The sequence below is a fragment of the Melampsora larici-populina genome (assembly GCF_000204055.1).
Source record: "Melampsora larici-populina 98AG31 unplaced genomic scaffold MELLAscaffold_4, whole genome shotgun sequence".
Taxonomy (NCBI): Eukaryota; Fungi; Basidiomycota; class Pucciniomycetes; order Pucciniales; family Melampsoraceae; genus Melampsora; species Melampsora laricis-populina.
This window is the reverse complement of record NW_006768768.1, coordinates 755,108-772,775: the sequence shown is the minus strand read 5'-3', so window position 1 is coordinate 772,775 and position 17,668 is coordinate 755,108. Positions and strand designations below refer to the sequence as shown.

Below are 17,668 nucleotides of genomic sequence, written 5' to 3'. Positions count from 1 at the left end.
CTTGTCAACAATTTACTCCATTATCTTTATCATCTGTTTTTTAAAATTTTGAGTACCGTGATGACCAAAATCTGAGCTTCAGATGGCCATCGCGATATGTTACGTTACAGTCCCACCGTACCATGACCGATTTTTGGCTACAGTCCCCCCCCATAACGCTACGACATGGTTGGTCCTGAATACGGTCCACCGTAATGTTATGGATTATCCATAACGCTACGGTGGATTACGATGAGGTCCGAGCGTTGCTGTCGGTAGTCTGAGCTAAGACGTAAGAGAGAAGATAAAAAAAGAAGGATAAGAGGAAATGAAAACAAAACAAGAGAAGATGGAAAAGATAGGAAAATGGACTCATCTTATTATGAAGTCCGTGGCAAATCAAAAAACAGCCAATGAGCCGAGCAAGGAGAGCACCAAAGTGATCCCATCCCACCATCTTGAGGGTGAGATGAGTTGAACAATACTTCCAATGTTTATTGATATAATTTGCTGTCGCACCAATGAAAGCATAGCGGTTCCCTTTTGTTGTCCACACATTGTGGACTAAACAAAACTTACCTTTGTTTTGCTATCAAAGTGAAACCAGTGGGTCAGATGACTTGTTCAATTATTGACTCTTTGAAGCAAACACACATACCTTCAAGTTGTTGATCGCTTTGTTGTGCAACGCTGCAGACAACTGGCCAGACTGCTTGGTGGCCCAAGCAGTAGATTGCACCACCGCACTGCAATTGACACAGTAGAGGCCGCATGAAGAGCCTCATGGAAGCGGACCCATGGGAGTGCATGTGGAACAATCCATAAGACGAGGATCATGTTCAACAAGTCGGCAGAAAATACTGGTCCTTTGACAAAGTTGTCCAAGGTTGAGCTCTTCTTGTCCGACTCCAACTGCTGAGCATAGGAAGGTGGAAGTTTCATACCAGGTTTAATGGCCTTATGGTGCATCGTGCAGACAGGACAGGTCTCGTTTCCATCTCGGTGACCCCATAAATTCCAATAGGAGGTGGGATGACGCAAGAGAGTCTGCTTGCACCAACGACACTTAAAACTTCGACCCTGTATATGTTTGATCAAAACATGATCTGTCAGCTTGGCTTCTTCCTAAACAAAAACAAATAAGAAGAAAACAAGATATGAAAAATGAGAGATGTGAAAGAAACTTACCACAGGTGCCTCAAAGTACGTAAGCAATTCTTGCACTTGAGTACTTCGAACTTCCATATAGCCAGGTTCATTTGTCCCAACAATCTCAATATCTGAACTTTGGGACAAATCAACGTTGGCAGGTACCTCATAGACCTACAATACATGCAAGTAGCATGTGAGTTCTGATGGTTTGTAGGTAATGATCATGATCAAATAAAGACCACTTACATCATTATTTGCCTTCTTACTTGGTCTAGGTGAGACTGAGTGATCCTGAGAGTTGACCGTTGGTGATCTGGCTTGTTTGCTAGTGGAAGATTGAGGCGGGAAAAACAAATTAGTTGGCATATGATGTGCTGAGTGGGATAATCAAACAGAACATACCTTGTGTTGTACACTTGGTTTAACCTTTGCTGCAGCACGAGGTTGGCCAGTTTTTGTCTTCTTGGTTGTAAGAGCTGGGGGTTGAGGTGATCCAGGTTGAGCAGCAAGAGGTCCAGGTGGAATTTGATTACCATCCGAAGAGATGGTCAGAGTGGTACGCGAGTCCTTGGGAGTTGGCACAAAGCCTGGCTGGGATCAAGCCGGGCTAGGTGGTCAAAGGTTTCTGGAACTGGGAGTTCTGATGCTGGGAACTTGAAGACCAGCACTAGTTGAAGAAGATTGGGATTGAGAGGTGGTTTTTGAGATGGCAATTGGTAAATGAGAGGATGTTTGATTGAAAACAAAAGACACTGGTAAGATTTTTATTATGTGTGATTCTTTAAAACAGACCAACTTACCATACAATCGGAACTATATATACAAAGATTTGACAGTTGGATGGACCACAGGTCAGCCCTTGAAGAGTATTCAAGGGGTTGTTCAAGGGGGTGTGTTTCATCAGGCGTGGAGGTGGTTGACCATCAAAGGGGGTGGCGTGATGAAGCGTTGGTCTAGCTGAGATTTGGGGGAAACCCTGTACCCACCTCTGGGTTTGGGTACTCCACTATATATCAGAGAACCCGGTGCCCCAAAGGATTTTGCTTCGGGGCCCCCGCTATGGCAAAATCCAGGTCCAGGATTTGGTGCGCAGAACCCGCTATGAACTGCGGAGGTCTTAGCGGGTACCAAAGACGCTTGGATACCGCTCCAAAACCGCTATGTGGAGTGGAGCAGTTTGGGTATTGAGAGAGTTGTTTAGATAAAACTTAGAGTTGAAGTTGTGCTGATTGTGCAGAAGTGCTTACTATTAGATCCCTCATTGAAGACTTCAAGACATTCTTACTTCTGCACCTCAGAAGTAGTTGAACCAGTAACCTTGTTGGTCACATACTTTTAGAGAATACTCCCGGTCATGTGAATCAGTGTAAGTTGCCTCTCTTGTCCATTTGATTGAGATCACGAAGTGATCACTAATGTGCAGGACACATGTAACAGGTTCTTTCTATAACCCATGTAAAAGAATTGACCTTATGACTTAAGGTTTAAGAAAGATTAGAAACAGGAGAAGAGATCCGAAGATGGGTTCAAGTTTCAAGGGGAAAGAATGTGTTGAGGCTTTAGTTGATCTAGGGAAGTATTGGGTAAAGGGAGACGGGCTTTGATGCGTTGTAAGGAGGCTCAAAACGGGCTAAGGGTCTTGGAAAGTAAATGGTTATTTTATGAAAGGTTTTGTTGCAATTTGCAAATAAAGCAATAAGAGACTTTATAAAGGTGAAATTGTAACAAAATAGGCAAGATAGCCTTATGATGATGGATGGTTGTCTGGTTATACCATTGACGGAAGGGCTGCAGTCTGAGCTGATCCATATGGCCCATCAAGCGGTTGGCCATTTGGGTGCGTTGAAGACAGCAGAACGATTACAACCTACTGGCCTCATCTCAATAATAACGTGGAAGAATTCATCAAGCGTTGTGACAGTTGTCAACATCATAAGTCACGCACCACCCAATTGCCAGGATGACCCCAAAGTACTGACGTTCCAAGAAGGCCAATGGCAGAAATTGCCTTAGATTTTGTTGGGCCTTTCCCAAAAGTACAAGGTTACACATGTTGCTTACTTGTACCTGTCGACTGACAGGCTTTACTAGACTTATACCCACTTGCTAAACCAATACAGCAGAGAGAACAGCGAGACGGCTTTACTCAAGCTGGCTGACCATCTTTGGCGCGCCTACATCAATGATAGGCGACCGTGACAAAGCCTAGACCTCTTGATTCTGGCAAGAACTCCAAAGTTTACTTGGGGTGAATGTCCAATTGACGACGGCCTACCACCCACAAGCCGACGGGCGGGCTGAACGCACCAACAAAACCATAGGACAAATCCTGTGTCATGCAGTGAATGGCAAACATGGGAAGTGGCTACAATCTTTACCAGCTGCTGAATATGCCATTAACCCAGCCATCAACATTGCCACGGGAGTGTCACCCATGTGATTCGTACTTGGTTACTCACCCTCTTTATTCCCAATAGATATGACATCACAGGAAGTGGTAGCGGATGTGAGGAAGTGGATTGAAATCAGGCAAGGGGTGTGGGCAGATTGGTGTGATATGTGGAGTGCGTGGGTTAATCAGGCACCTTTGGGGGAAAATTGAGAAACAGTCCTTAAGGGCAAATCTACGTCTCAGAGAAAACTCAAACAGTGTAGTATTTGAAGCTCAACAAGAGCTTTACAACACCTAAGAAGGGATAATCTACTACGTGTAATATAGTAGAAGTTGCCCAAAGACTGCCTTCTTCAAAGAAACCAGCACAAGGGCACTTGCTGACCACTTTGTGATAACAGAGAAAAAGATAAAGGCACCAGATAAAAACTATGTTATTACTAGCAATACTGTTGTTAAGTATTATTCCCAAAGAGACTTATAGTCTTTAACACACGTAAATAAATTTCTCCTTGCTTTGAAGGGGCGGATTTAAGTGATCTTAGTACAAATATAGTAAATAAATGATGATTCATAACACTACAACAAAGGTATAAGATGCAGAAAAGGGAACAACAATCCCGGAATTCACCATCATCAAGGAGTACTTATATCCACATGTAACAACCTCTACAATAGTCAACAGCCTCAAAAACCAACAAATCCGCCTAAAGGACCCTAAAAAGCATATAATGACGCAATGTAACACTGCAAAAATAATGTATTTTTCCGAGGTGAAAAATGATTGAAAATGCAGAATTAATGCAGAATTAATGCATTTTCAATCACTTTGTAAAATAAATGTAATCATTTTTCACCTTGGAAAAATACATTATATTCGCAGTGTAATGATCTTGTTAATAATGTATGATGTAATTTTCACAGCCAAAAGTGATCAATGACGCAATGATTCAATGTACAGCACTTCTTAAGATGAATACAGGTGATTTTTTCCTGGTAAACTAGCTGCAAACCAATGTTTGAGATTACAAATTTTTTCAGATGGGGTCCAATTTTGAACTACTATAGTGCATCTTGTAGCCCTCGTGATACTGATCATTTATGACACCCATATGACCTATTTGTGATCAGTGATGAGTAAGATATTGAGTTGTGAAGTTAAGGTTTTTGGTGTTACACGTTGACTTGTGACTGTAAATTTGAGATTCACACCAATTCCTTATTTCCCTTATAAATTTTTACATACACCTCCGCTACTAGTGATTTAAAGTTTGTAAATTATGTAATTCACTCTTCTGTGTTGAATGAGCTATCTACCAACCTAATCTGACGTCATTTGACATATGTAATGAGCTGAAAACCTTCATTTTCAACGAAATTCACTCATTTTCTTCACCGTACACACCAGCTACTCTCTTTTTGTTGCTCATGTAATATGACATCATCTTCTATAACCTCAAAAATCCCGAAAAACCCTCTTTGCAACCTTAATTTCCACTACTACCACAATTACATATGTAAATTACACATATAACCCTTGTCACAGCCCCCAGCTACTAGGCTCTGGCAGGCCAGCAATTACCTTGGCTTCATGAAAGATTCATGAAAGATTCAAAAAGATTTCAAACTGACTTCAACATAATATCATATGGGGCGCCTGTCCAACCGCCAAAATTCCAATGTCATCATATGACATCATAAATCTGTATGCACCTGCTCCTGTATTCACAGATCAAAAATATATAGTCTATTAAACATTATCATGTAAATTGACTGAGTTATTGAGGTTTGAAAAAAAATCACAGATAAAAAATATTATTTTTGTACTATACACAAGACTAGGATCTTGGATATCTCAAATCTTTATGTATATACATATAAAATAAATTGTATATTCCACTGTACAATACATGTTTCTACATCTTTTATTTTTGCAGCCTTTGTCCAAAAGGCATATTTCTATATGTAATTGTGAATTCTACATGAGCAGTCCAATCTTTCCCTGATTTGTTGATTCTAGGAAGTGGATGACACTACGCCAGATCACTGATTTACCACTGAGTTTAGAAAATTGAAACTGTAGAAAAATATCACCAATACAGGAGAGGTCAGAAAAATTTGAAAAAATAACGATTCCATTCATGGGTGCTGTCCCCTCATTTTGCATATTTTTGCATATTTTTGCCATGATTTTTGAAGTCTTCCCAAAGCAAACTGCTCACAGGGGATATTATGTCAGAAACTCAAATTTGGTCCAAAACTAGCAATATTTGGGCAAAAACCTCCAAGCACAAAGATATGAGTATTTTTGTTCAATCATCTGAACACTTGCAATTTATGGAAGCCACATGATGGCTCTACAAGGTTTATTAAGGTGCTGAAGCCATTGTAGTAATGACTTCTATGCTTATATATGGTTCCTGCTGTGTACATCTCTTGATATATCTCACCCATTCTTGGAGACACACAACTTTTTTGTGCACCCAAGCTGTAGAGCCAGAGTGGCATTCAGAATGTCAAGACACTACATGTTTTGGAGCAAAATTGATGATTTTGTTGGTGTTGCAAGGTCACTGTGTCTCTACCTGCCAGTTTTGGACCAAAATTGGGTTTCTGACATTATTTGAATTGTGGTTGTAAAAATATGAAAAAATATGCCAGATGATTGGAATGCACCAAAGGGCCCAACCAAAATTTTTTCATATTTTTCTGACCCCTCCCAGCTTTTCCATAATTTTCTATGTCTGCTCAATTTTCTAAACTCAGCGGTAAATTTTCAATTTGGCGTAGTGTGAACAAATCAATGGCCAAAACTTTTGGAAATTATTATTTACATGCATATCAGTCTATTTGTGCCTAATTTGGGCCCTACAATTCATCATAATTTGCCTCAAGGACAAAGAACTTCAGAAAATCCAACTTCTGTATATAATCCACAATTACATATAAAAATACTACCCATAGACAAAGGCTGTAGGGAACAGAAATGTGGAGAAACATAGTGCGGAAAATATTATCAAATTTAATGTATATGTATATTGACAAAGATTGAAGATATTCAAGATCCCAGTCTTGTGTATAGTACAAAAATAGGATTTTTTATCTGTGATTTTTTTTCAAACCTCAATAACTCAGTCAATTTACATGATAAAGTTTAATAGACTATATATTCTTGATGTGTGAATACAGAAGCAGGTGTGTACAGATTTATGACATCATATGATGACATCGGAATTTTGGTGGTTGGACAGACAAATGGCCCCATATGATATTGTGTTGAAGTCATTTTGAAATCTTCCTGAATCTTTCATGAATCTTTCATGGAGTCAGTGGTAGGCTCTGGCCTGCCAGAGCCTAGTAGATGGGGGCTGTGTGTTTACCATCCTCGAAAAAGTACCTTTCTGCTGATAACTTCTGTTTTCCCTTATCAACCTCCAAGATTGAAATTGTTGCTGTATAATAAAATGTTGTTCTTTCATATTATAACCTCTTAAATCCCATAACTTTATTATTAATACCCTAAAAACCATTTTCCAACCTGTATACCTCTATTTTTGAATTCTTCTTATCTTTTCTTTTTCTGTCTTTTTGTAATAACCTTGTAAGTAAACTATAATGATCTTAATAATATATTTGAAATGAGATGACATAATCTTGAGCCAATAACTACACATAAGCCTCTAAGAGCTTCAATTGGTCTAAAAACCTCCATTTCGAATTTTCTACTACACTGAAGTTTTCTAATAACTTGATAAAGTGATAATGATTGATTTTCTAGATTGATCCCATAAATAGATCACCACAACAGTAACGGTGAAAACAGTCAATTTGCAGATTGGTTATTACAGCTTGAATCAGGCCAGCTTCCAGAAGACAATCGACATCCTACTGACATAGGGAGAGTCCCTGCTTTCATATGTGCTCCGGGTGAATTAGATCATGCAAGAATTCTGTGGGTATATTGTGATATAATTGAGGATCCATATGGCATAGATAAATCTCGACAATCAACATATTTTAGTGGAGGTGTATCATAACCCCATTAAACCGAGGTGTAAAAGATGTGAATAGGCTATTAGTCCAAAGTGTGATTGGAGTGTTGAAGACATCTGTGTCAAGTGACACTGCCAAGATCAACAAGGCAGAACCTTTGACCAAAGAGGTTCTGAATGCCCAAGTCATAAACAGGTTTCCAGATCATGTCATCGACTTAAAGGACGGTATTCCAGTAATGCTCTTGAGGAATTTAGATGTGGCAAAGGGGCTTTGTAACGGGACAAGGCTAATTGTACTTGACATCCAACTGCATGTTCTGAAATGTGAAGTTATAACGGGTCCAAGAAGCGGCAATATTGTGGCCATTCCAAAAATGAAATTGAACCACGACGGTAAAGACCCGGCTCCGATCAAATTCTCCCGATATCAGTTTCCAATTGCTCATGCCTTCTGTTTGACGATTAATAAAGCTCAAGGTCAAAGCCTTGAAAAGGTTGTTTTGCTGTTGCCCACACTGGTATTCACGAGAAACTGCCATGTTTTGGCTCCATTTTTCTGAAAAGCTTTGTATTTGTTCATAACAACATTGTAATCGAATCCTTCCACAGTTGTGGGGAATCATTCTGCTTGCTTTGTGGTTCATGCAACCTTGGAGGGTAAGCTTTGCCATAATTTTGGTGCTGCTCCGAGACCAACGGGTCGTATGGGTGGCGCCAGCCGACAGGGCTCTAGTTATTGATTAAACTCCCACATAATCCTACAGTGTCACTTGTGTTCCTCTTGGCTGAAAATCACATTTGAACTTCTACTGGAATAGCTTATTACCAAACTTTCTTCAAATGGACAAAGAGGATGAATTTGTCAATGTAATAATTACATAGGTTCTTTGTACAAATCTTGAGCTGGTCTGCTTCCCAAAATCAAATACACCTTCTTAACAAAATCAGTTTGTGAAATGGTCTAATCAAGGAGGCTTACCTCAAAAAAATTCAACAGTTGTACTCAACCCTTTGTACAACAAATATCTGATTAGTAATTACCAAGTAATTCTCAAGTGGTGTCCAGTGCCACAATGATTTTGAGCTGAGGAAATTGCAAAGAGTCCATTTTTGAATTCTAAAACATGAGGAACTATGGTGAGCAGTGAATCCTGTGCCAACATTTACTAAAATTGTTGTAACAATGGAAACTTAGGTGTTTCATGATTGAGCTATGGCGGGCATGCCGGCATGTTCTCTAGTAATTGTAAAAATAAGTCATCAAAAGTCCTTCATGACTCTCTATAAGTTTAACCCATTTCACAAAGGAAAAACCCAAACTGAACCAAACCAAACCAAACCAAACAAAGAAAAACTAAACTAGATTCATAAATGGATGTGTAAAAAAAATCTAAATCAATAAACATAAATCAATAAACATAAATCAAAACAAAAGCAAAACAGAAAAAACAAAAGCAAAACAAAAAGCAAAGAACAAGTTTCCAAGCACCACAGAGTAAAAAGGATTTAAGAATGATGATAAGAATGATAAGAATGATAATGATGATGTAAATAAAACACAACAAATCCTAAACAAAATAATAAGATGTACATAATAAATCATATAGATGATTACCAAAAAAAAACCCATCAATTGATCCAAACCTTCAAAGATGTTCTGAAGAAAAAAAGTTGATTTGTTGATGAAAAAAATCATCTCTAAGTTTCAATACTTTAACTCTTCCAATCAACCTATTTTCATTCCACCTCTTTTTCCACTTTGATGGTCTTATCCACTTCTGCCCCTTTCCCCTCATCTTCAACTACCGAACCTTCCAAAGGTTCGATCTCTCGACCATTCGCTTGACCATCTTTAACCACCTCTCCATCTCTGACCACCTCTTCATCTCTGACCAACTCTTCATGATTCAACACATCCTCATTTTTCATCAACTCTTCTTCCACACTATCCTCAACCTTGACAATCTCTTCATCCGTACTGATCCCTTCCCCAAGCTCATCATCTTCATCACCACCACACAAGCTTTTCACACCTCCTACACTACTCGTTCCACCCCCTCTACCAACACTACCTCCTCCACCCAAAAAGAATCCAGGTCCGATACTTTGACCTCCGTTGGTTTTCATCGAAGCTCTTGAAAGAACTGCGCCTGACCATCTAGATGATAACGATTCGGTTGATTCTCTTCTTGATGGAGCAAGTGCTCTAACAGACGCATCTTCATCAGGCGGAAAACTAATCGACCGCAAACTCTTAATCAGTCAGAACCATTCAAGAGAAGACCAAAGAAAGATGACATACTTTTGAATAGCATGAATAGATGGAGCGAACCCACTGGAGGCTAAAGTGAGCATACTAGCATTATCAGCCAAAGCAGCTGGATGAGGGTTTTGTGAAGGATGTGGTAAGGTATGTTTAGGTACGATGCCAGGATAAGATTGAAGATGATCAAAGTAAACGGGAGAAGATGTTTCGGAAGGAGGACTCGAGCTCGGGATGGTCAGCACCGTTGGGGTGACAGGTGCTACGAGTGATGAACTCGATTGAAGTCTTTGATGATGATGGTTTGCAATCGCACGTGAATGTAATCGATTCGTGGCAGGTTGTGCCATCGTACTTGAACTGGCGGGATTGATGTTATTGGCTCGATTGGATCCTGTACGAGTCAGGGTTGAAGCACTAGGGATCAGTGGAGGTGAGGCTAGTGCGATCCGATTGGCTCCAGCAGTTGTCTCTAGTGACACGACGGTGGTAGGTTTAGTAGAAGCCAAGGAGCCGTTCCCGAACGCACTAAGACCGTCATCATGATCATCAGCTGCATGACCACCAGAATGGTTATGATGATGATGGTCAAATGAAGACGCGTAACGAGTAGAATGGGATCGAAGAGAGGATAGAGAGCCGTGCTGACGAGGTCGTCGTTCAGAAATAGGTGATTCGGGAGTGAATTGTAAGGGAGAAGCAGAACGAGGTTGGGATTGGAGATCGAGATCATTGGTAGGTGAAAGAGCTTCAGAGGATGATCTGTGTTGATTAGGACTTCTGGTAGAGACAGCTTTAGAGGAAGGAGTGACTGGATAGTTTTCGAATGCATCATTAAATCAATAGAACATTTTTGAGAATTAGAATCAGAAAAGAAACTTACGAGGTCTGATTGAAGCATTAGGATCAGCACCATCTATTTCATCAGTACTAGGAGACTGATTAGAATCCAAAGGATGATGAGGTTTCAAATTAGAATTATTAGGAATCGGTAAAGTTTCATGATGATTTGTGGTAGAATGAAAAGATTTAAGAGTTGCTTGATTTTCATCAGATGGATGTTTCGGTTTAGGCATCAAGGAATGTTGCTGATGATGATGGTTTAGATTAGGTAATGAGCTTTTTCTTTTTGAATGGATTGTGGCTGTTGTGAACTTTGAAATGAATCTCGTGAAACGTGAAGCATGTTGAGATGGTTGTTGAACTGATTGAGAAGATTGAGATTGGGATAATGGATTAGATGGTTTGTTGTTATTGAGATGATGATTTGATGAGTTGATGATAGTAGAATTAGGAGTTGAATTCATCCTGACTGATGTGTGTGCTATCAAGAGAAGTTGTTGATGATACGAAGTTGATGATGGGAAGTTGATGAAGACCATCAGATTTAAGAAATCAAGGATCATAGTTTATAGAAACCTATCTAAAACCATATCACTCTTCTCAGATCAAAACCCATACTCAATCTTCATCACTTTCACTTCTGATCAATTCATTCAAACACCATTGCCATCATACATAATGCTGTAGGCTCAATCTCTGAATCTTGACCAATCCCATCTCTCAAATCTCAATTGGTTTCTTCATTTCATTACACTTGCTAATCATGATCATCACGATTACACATCTACACTGATAATAATTGGAAAAAAGTTGATATGGAATTCACAACTAGTAACTCTAGTATCAACTATAAATTGAGTGATTTTTTTGAAAACATATCAATATGAATACAATCAAATCACAAGAAGAATAAAATGGCCAGGAAATAAGTTTGGATCAGATCAGAAACCAAAAGAAAAAACTATCAGGGAATCACTCCCAGTTGGTTTGGATATTGAGGGATTCTGTTGATCGAGTATAGTTACATACGAAATCATACGACGATCAAAACTCATCCCTTGGTGAAAAAAAGTGAGAGTAAACGATGACTGTGTGGGTTAGGATGAAATTCAAATCTATAAGCTTTTCCAAATGATTTCTTTAGAAAAGGAGTTGAGTTAGGAAATCTGACTCAACTAGTAGAATAAACCAATCCACCACCCGACATGCTCATATAACAAGCAGACTGAGTAATAATCTCACTAAAAAACGACACACCAGTTTCAGTGAATCGTTGTAAAGATCGAATCGGTTCTGATAAATCTATTACTTACGAATGAGCCAAAACAAGTGGTAAGGCTACGCCTGTCATTAACAAGAATCCGGTCAAGAATTCAGCCGCTTCGATTGGAGTAGAAGAGTAATCTGCTGAAAATTCATCTGAACCAGTACAACTTGTTGCTAATAGTTTAGGTAATGGTGCTGAAAAGAAAATAGCAGCTTGAAAACACACAAAACCAAAACAATGGGAATGCTTTAGTTTTTTTTTCGTTTTGGAATTGTAGATGGATTGAGAAATGATGATTTACCGACTAGGAGTGGTAGCCATTGAGACCATAATGCGCAACTTAGAATGACTAGTAGGAAACCTAGAGCCAAGACGAAGGAAAGGAGGATGATGGCTAGAGAATTGGAATCAGAGTTGAAAGTTAGTGAATGAGGTTGCAGTTGAATGAGGTTGATAGGAAACTTACTTTTAACACCAGGTTGAAGCATCTTTGGAATCGATCGAAGATTTGAAGAGAGTAACTCAACCAAAACATTCCAGTAATGGTAGACCAACCAGACTTAAACTGCAGTTTAACTACCTTCCAACTGTAGTTTCAGTCTCACTCGATCTAAAAATCCAAATCAAACAACACTTTCAACACTTCAACCATTCAAAAATCCAACATCACATTCAAAGTCATCGTCAAATCAAGAATGAGTTCAACTACCATCGACGAAAGAATTGCCAATTCACTCAAAAGAACTCACGATTTATTTTGTCAAGAAAAACTAATCCAACTAAACGAAATCGAAAGAAGGTAAAGTACTACTTCAAATTCTATCCCATCATTCATTCGATTCTAACATTCATTCATTCATTAAATGATATGTAGTGTTCGAATCAGATTAGCTACCAAGATTCGTGATGAATATAGAGATTGTCAAACACTTCCTTCTGCAGTTTTAGATCAACAAAACACGCTTACTGGTCCTTCTAGACCTACTCCAACACCCGCTACCTCATCAACCAAACCTTTACTCCAAATCGAAGGTACCTTTTCTACTGCTCTTTCAAACCCCTTAGACCCGGTAAACTGAACCCGATTGTGTTTTGTTTAGCCAATGGACATTCTCAATCTACTTCATTAATTTCAAGACCTTCAAACTCAAACTCAACATCAAACCAACCCCATGCAGCTCATAAACAAACCACACTTTTGTCAAAATCTTTAATCGTTCGTAAAGAAGCAAGATCCATCAAACCTGATTTCCATCCACAATGGAAACTCCATCGAGTGATCTCAGGTCATCTAGGATGGGTCAGATCAGCTACCACCGAGCCTGGTAACCAATGGTTTGCAACGGGTGCAGGTGATCGGATCATTAAGATTTGGGATACAGCTAGTTGTAATTTAAAGTTATCGCTTACGGGACATATTTCTACGGTCAGAGGTTTGGCCGTTTCTAATAGGCATCCGTATTTGTTTAGTTGTGGTGAGGATAAGATGGTCAAGTGTTGGGATTTGGAACAGAATAAAGTTATTCGTCATTATCATGGTCATCTTAGTGGAGTTTATTCTCTAAGGTATTTTCGTTTTTCCTTTTTTCTTGATATCAAAAGTTTTGTTTTTGGAATCATGGGATTTGATTCGGGTTTCTTTTTTATAGTCTTCATCCTACTTTAGATGTCCTTGTGACCGCTGGAAGAGACGCGTCAGCAAGAGTTTGGGATATGAGGACGAAAGCTCAAGTGTTTGTGCTTTCGGGACATACGGCTACGATTGCAGATGTGAAGTGTCAAGAGAGTGATCCACAAGTGATCACCGGATCGATGGATTCTACTATCCGGTAAGACAGTCTTGATCTTGTAGATGTTGATCAACCCACTTTTAACGTGTGTTTGTGGTTGTGGGTTTTTTGCAAAGACTTTGGGATCTTGCAGCTGGTCGAACGATGGCTCAACTTACTCATCATCATAAATCGGTTAGAGCTCTAACGATCCATCCTACGGAGTATTCGTTTGCGTCGGGTTCGTCTGGTGGAAATAATATTAAGAAATGGAAGTGTCCGGAAGGATCGTTTGTGCATAACTTTTCAGGACATGATGCGATCATCAATACAGTTGCAGTGAATGAAGATGGCGTGATGTTTTCAGGTGGTGAGTATTTCTAAACTCACTCACCATGTGTTTGCAGAAATGACATTTTTCGCATATTGAGAATCGATTGAATTTTTTTTTCATAGCTGATAATGGATCGATGACATGGTGGGATTATAAAACTGGTCTACCGTTTCAAACTATGAGTGATATACCACAACCCGGTTCATTAGATGCAGAAGCTGGAATCTTTTGTAGTACGTTTGATGTCACGGGGACTCGATTGATTACAGGTTGTGCAGATAAAACGATCAAGATTTATAAAGAAGTGTCGTAAGAATTGTAGTCAAATTAAATCAAAAGGAAGAATCAAAAAATCCGAAAAGGAAGAAAGGAATTGTGTGTAAATTTGTGCGCGGGGGGTTCTTGGAGGAATAGGAGAGTTTATGAATGATAGGTTTCTGTATGTAGGAAAAAATTAAAAAATGGATTTGAAAAATTATAGTTGAATGTGTTTGATTTTGGATCATTGAGATCACCTATTCCATTTGGGTGGGTGAAGATGAAAATAGTTGGATTGTGAAAATTCAAAGACCCGATCTCTTCGTTGAAGCCTTGTAAAGTTGAGTTGTGGGCGCGGACGAAGGTGAGGACACACCTGACGCACACCTTAGAGGATCAGAAAAGTTGAGTGGGCGGGGTGCGAGGATTAGCCCTGCCCGTTTAAATCAACTTCTGGTTCACACATGGAGACCGAATTTCCCTACTTATACTCTTTGATGACGGGTGATCGGAAGCAGGTCCAAGTGCATTCTGTCTAATCAAGATATGCTCAATCTCAAAGTTGTCGGACCAAAATTCTTGAGACACTTTACAAGCAATCGTGACCAAGGGCTATACCAAAGATCCTGATTGATAGATGAGGCTCAGCAGAAGTGGATCTTAGTAGTGTTTGAATTTGAGCTCGAGACGAGACGATAGAATTGAAGCCATAGACAGTCCATGATCAAATCTAGAAAGCATGACAAAATGAATCTACATACTGAAGATGGCAGAACTTGAAGATTGTCCCTGGCCTGGACAATTCTTGTTCATAGGACTGCTAGAGTGCATTCATAGGCACAATCACCAATGAAATATAAATTGGGAGATTCTGACTTCGTACAGGTTTTTTTTTTAAGGTCACGTGACCCGAAATTTGCCTCGTCCACCTCATTATCCTAACTTTTCATCATCATCAAACAACTTCTTTCGCTCATCACCTCGCGTCCAATGCCGCCTGACGCGTCCGACAAGGACCAAATGGTCGAGGACGACCCAGGCTCCAGTTCGACCTCAGGATGGACGAATCCGACCGCGTCTAGCAAGAATGATGACGCGGTCGCTGCTTTTCTCAAGGGTTCGGGAGGCGATCTGCCTCAAGTCGAGCTCACAACCGACAATCTAGGAGCAACTCCTAAACGATCAGAGGTCCCCCTTCTAGCAGAGTTTGCTAAGAAGAGAGCTCGAGCCAGTACGCCAGGTCTCGTGGCCCAAGAACACGTCCAAACGATCACTGGAACTCCCCGAACAGAGCGAATGGCTCGTCTTATTCCAGGCTGTGAGGAGGACCGTTCCCTCAAAGCCCTCCTCAAGAAATTGGTGGCAGTAGCCAACCAGACCATGCAGCTACCGGCTAAAGGCAGGTTGGCAAAGCAGGTGCATATCGATGTGGATTCGTGTGCAGACATCCTGGTTTTGATCAACGCAGCCTATGATCAACACGAATTTGAACAAACGAAGAGAAATCTCTTCCAGCGACCGGCAGCTGACCTTGCAGGCTCCAAAAGAGCGTCAGCGCCGTTAATGAACCCCAACTCTTCGAGTTCTACCCCACCCCCATCCTCCACTTTCGATTTCCGAGCTGACTTGCTAAGCGAGAAGCTTGAAGCGCTCTCAGAGCAGGTTTCAGTCCTAACATCCCACATCATACCAGCGAAACCAACACAAAAACAAAAGGGCGAGACCATTTTTAGCTCATATGCAGCAATGGCCTCTAAACATGCCCCCCGCCAACAAAACACCCAGTCAACTGGGCCAAAGCCACGTCAAAAAGAGACGCCCAAGCCCAAGGCTCGGAAACGTCTCGCTAATACGATAACGCTAGTCCAAATGAACAAGACCAACGTTGCCCTAGGAGGCTTGTCCGTGACTCAGCTTATCCAAGGCTTCAATAAGGCTTTCCAAGCCAACAACATCAAATTCGACGAGTCGGCTGAAACCAGTATCATGGTCAAGACCGTACAACGTCACCCATCGAATGACCTAGTGCTACACTTAGAAAGCGCAGCCGTTGCTGAGAAAGTCCGAGCCACGGAAAAGTTGTGGCTTCCGACAATCTTGTCAACGCTCCAGGTGAAGGCTGAGCACTTCACAGTACTCGTCCACGCCATCCCGACGTCTTTTGATCCGGAAATCACCAGCCACAGAGAGGAACTTTTAGCCTCGAACCCCACCTTGCTTCAAGAAGCAGCTTTCATCAGATGGCTCAATCCAAAGCTAAAAGATGATCCTACAAAGAGATACTCAACGCTCATCATAGGTCTTGAAACCCAAGTCCAAGCTGACAAATGTGTCAAAGAAAAGATATGGTTTGGACGAGGTCTCCACAAGACTGAAGCCGGTAGAGAACCTCCTAAGAGGTGCTACAACTGTCGGAAAACTGGCCACACGGCACCATCTTGCCCATCTCCGGCAATGTGTCCTTATTGTGGAGATGTGCACCACGCTCATGCTTGTCCGATGAAAGGATCAACTCCCATGAAGTGTACAGCGTGTGTACGCTCATTGATAAAACTTGACCCAACCAAATCAGCCAAGAAATTATTTGAGTCAAACAATCAGGACCTCATCCACTCGCCATTCCACCCGCAGTGTGCCACACGCATCTCGGACGGTTTCCCTCCTCACAACCCTAGCTCTTCACCTAAGATTATAGTAATCGACCAAGAAGCCGAAAACTCTTACATACAATGTTAGAAAATCTTTGTCAAAAGCTCAACTTACCAGATACAGAGTCAATTCTACAATTGAATTGCCAACATTCATCAGACACAACAAATTCCCTCTTTAATTCAGATCTCACCATATCTTTCTCAATTCTATCACTACAGGAACCAACTGTCAACAACGTTGACTATTTACCGCAAGAACACAAGGACTGGATACTCATCAGCCCCACCCCAACCGCCAAAAACACAGGTGCTCGCCCAAGAGCCTGTCTGTATATAAGAAAAGATCTTAATGCTCAAATCAATCCCCTCACATCGACTTCTCGAGATATTGCTGCGTGTACTGTCACCTTTGCATCCGGTTTTACGCTGCTTGCCATTAGTGTGTACAATGACCCAGCAATATTCTTGGGATTCTTGGCTTATGAAACCCTTATGAAAAGCCTCCCTTTAGAGATACAACTCCTCCCTACCATCATCAATACCGACAGCAACCTACATTCAGCAATATGGAATCCTTCCCACATCGACACGCAAGACCGTGACGCTGAAAAGCTTATGGATCTCATGTCGGAGTGGGACATGAGCCTACGATCCCCGTGTGGCATCCCAACATTCGGTGTGGGATCACGAACAACACTCGGGACCTCAATCGATCAAGTGTGGGTAAATGACCTCCTAGATGACGTCATCCAACAATGCATCATC

The 17,668-nt window shown here is 40.7% G+C and overlaps 3 protein-coding genes across 3 annotated transcripts; 1 reads left to right on the top strand and 2 right to left on the bottom strand.

Moving 5' to 3' along the window:
• Positions 1-9,255: 9,255 nt before the first annotated feature.
• MELLADRAFT_102681 (uncharacterized protein) lies at positions 9,256-10,857 on the bottom strand (the record flags this gene model as incomplete). The annotated part of the gene is made up of 3 exons (XM_007405450.1): positions 9,256-9,754; positions 9,821-10,592; positions 10,665-10,857. The coding sequence occupies 3 exons, from the start codon at positions 10,855-10,857 to the stop codon at positions 9,256-9,258; spliced, it is 1,464 nt and encodes a 487-aa protein (XP_007405512.1).
• Positions 10,858-11,668: 811 nt separating this feature from the next.
• MELLADRAFT_30415 (uncharacterized protein) lies at positions 11,669-12,286 on the bottom strand (the record flags this gene model as incomplete). The annotated part of the gene is made up of 4 exons (XM_007405449.2): positions 11,669-11,712; positions 11,801-11,865; positions 11,938-12,103; positions 12,193-12,286. Coding segments are annotated over 4 exons (369 nt in total), but the record flags the coding sequence as incomplete, so codon positions are not given.
• A 468-nt stretch (positions 12,287-12,754) lies between these two features.
• On the top strand, positions 12,755-14,307 carry MELLADRAFT_33382 (uncharacterized protein; the record flags this gene model as incomplete). The annotated part of the gene is made up of 5 exons (XM_007405774.1): positions 12,755-12,923; positions 12,992-13,457; positions 13,541-13,720; positions 13,798-14,030; positions 14,117-14,307. 5 exons carry the CDS (start codon positions 12,755-12,757, stop codon positions 14,305-14,307), a joined length of 1,239 nt encoding a protein of 412 aa, XP_007405836.1.
• Between the last annotated feature and the right edge of the window lie 3,361 nt (positions 14,308-17,668).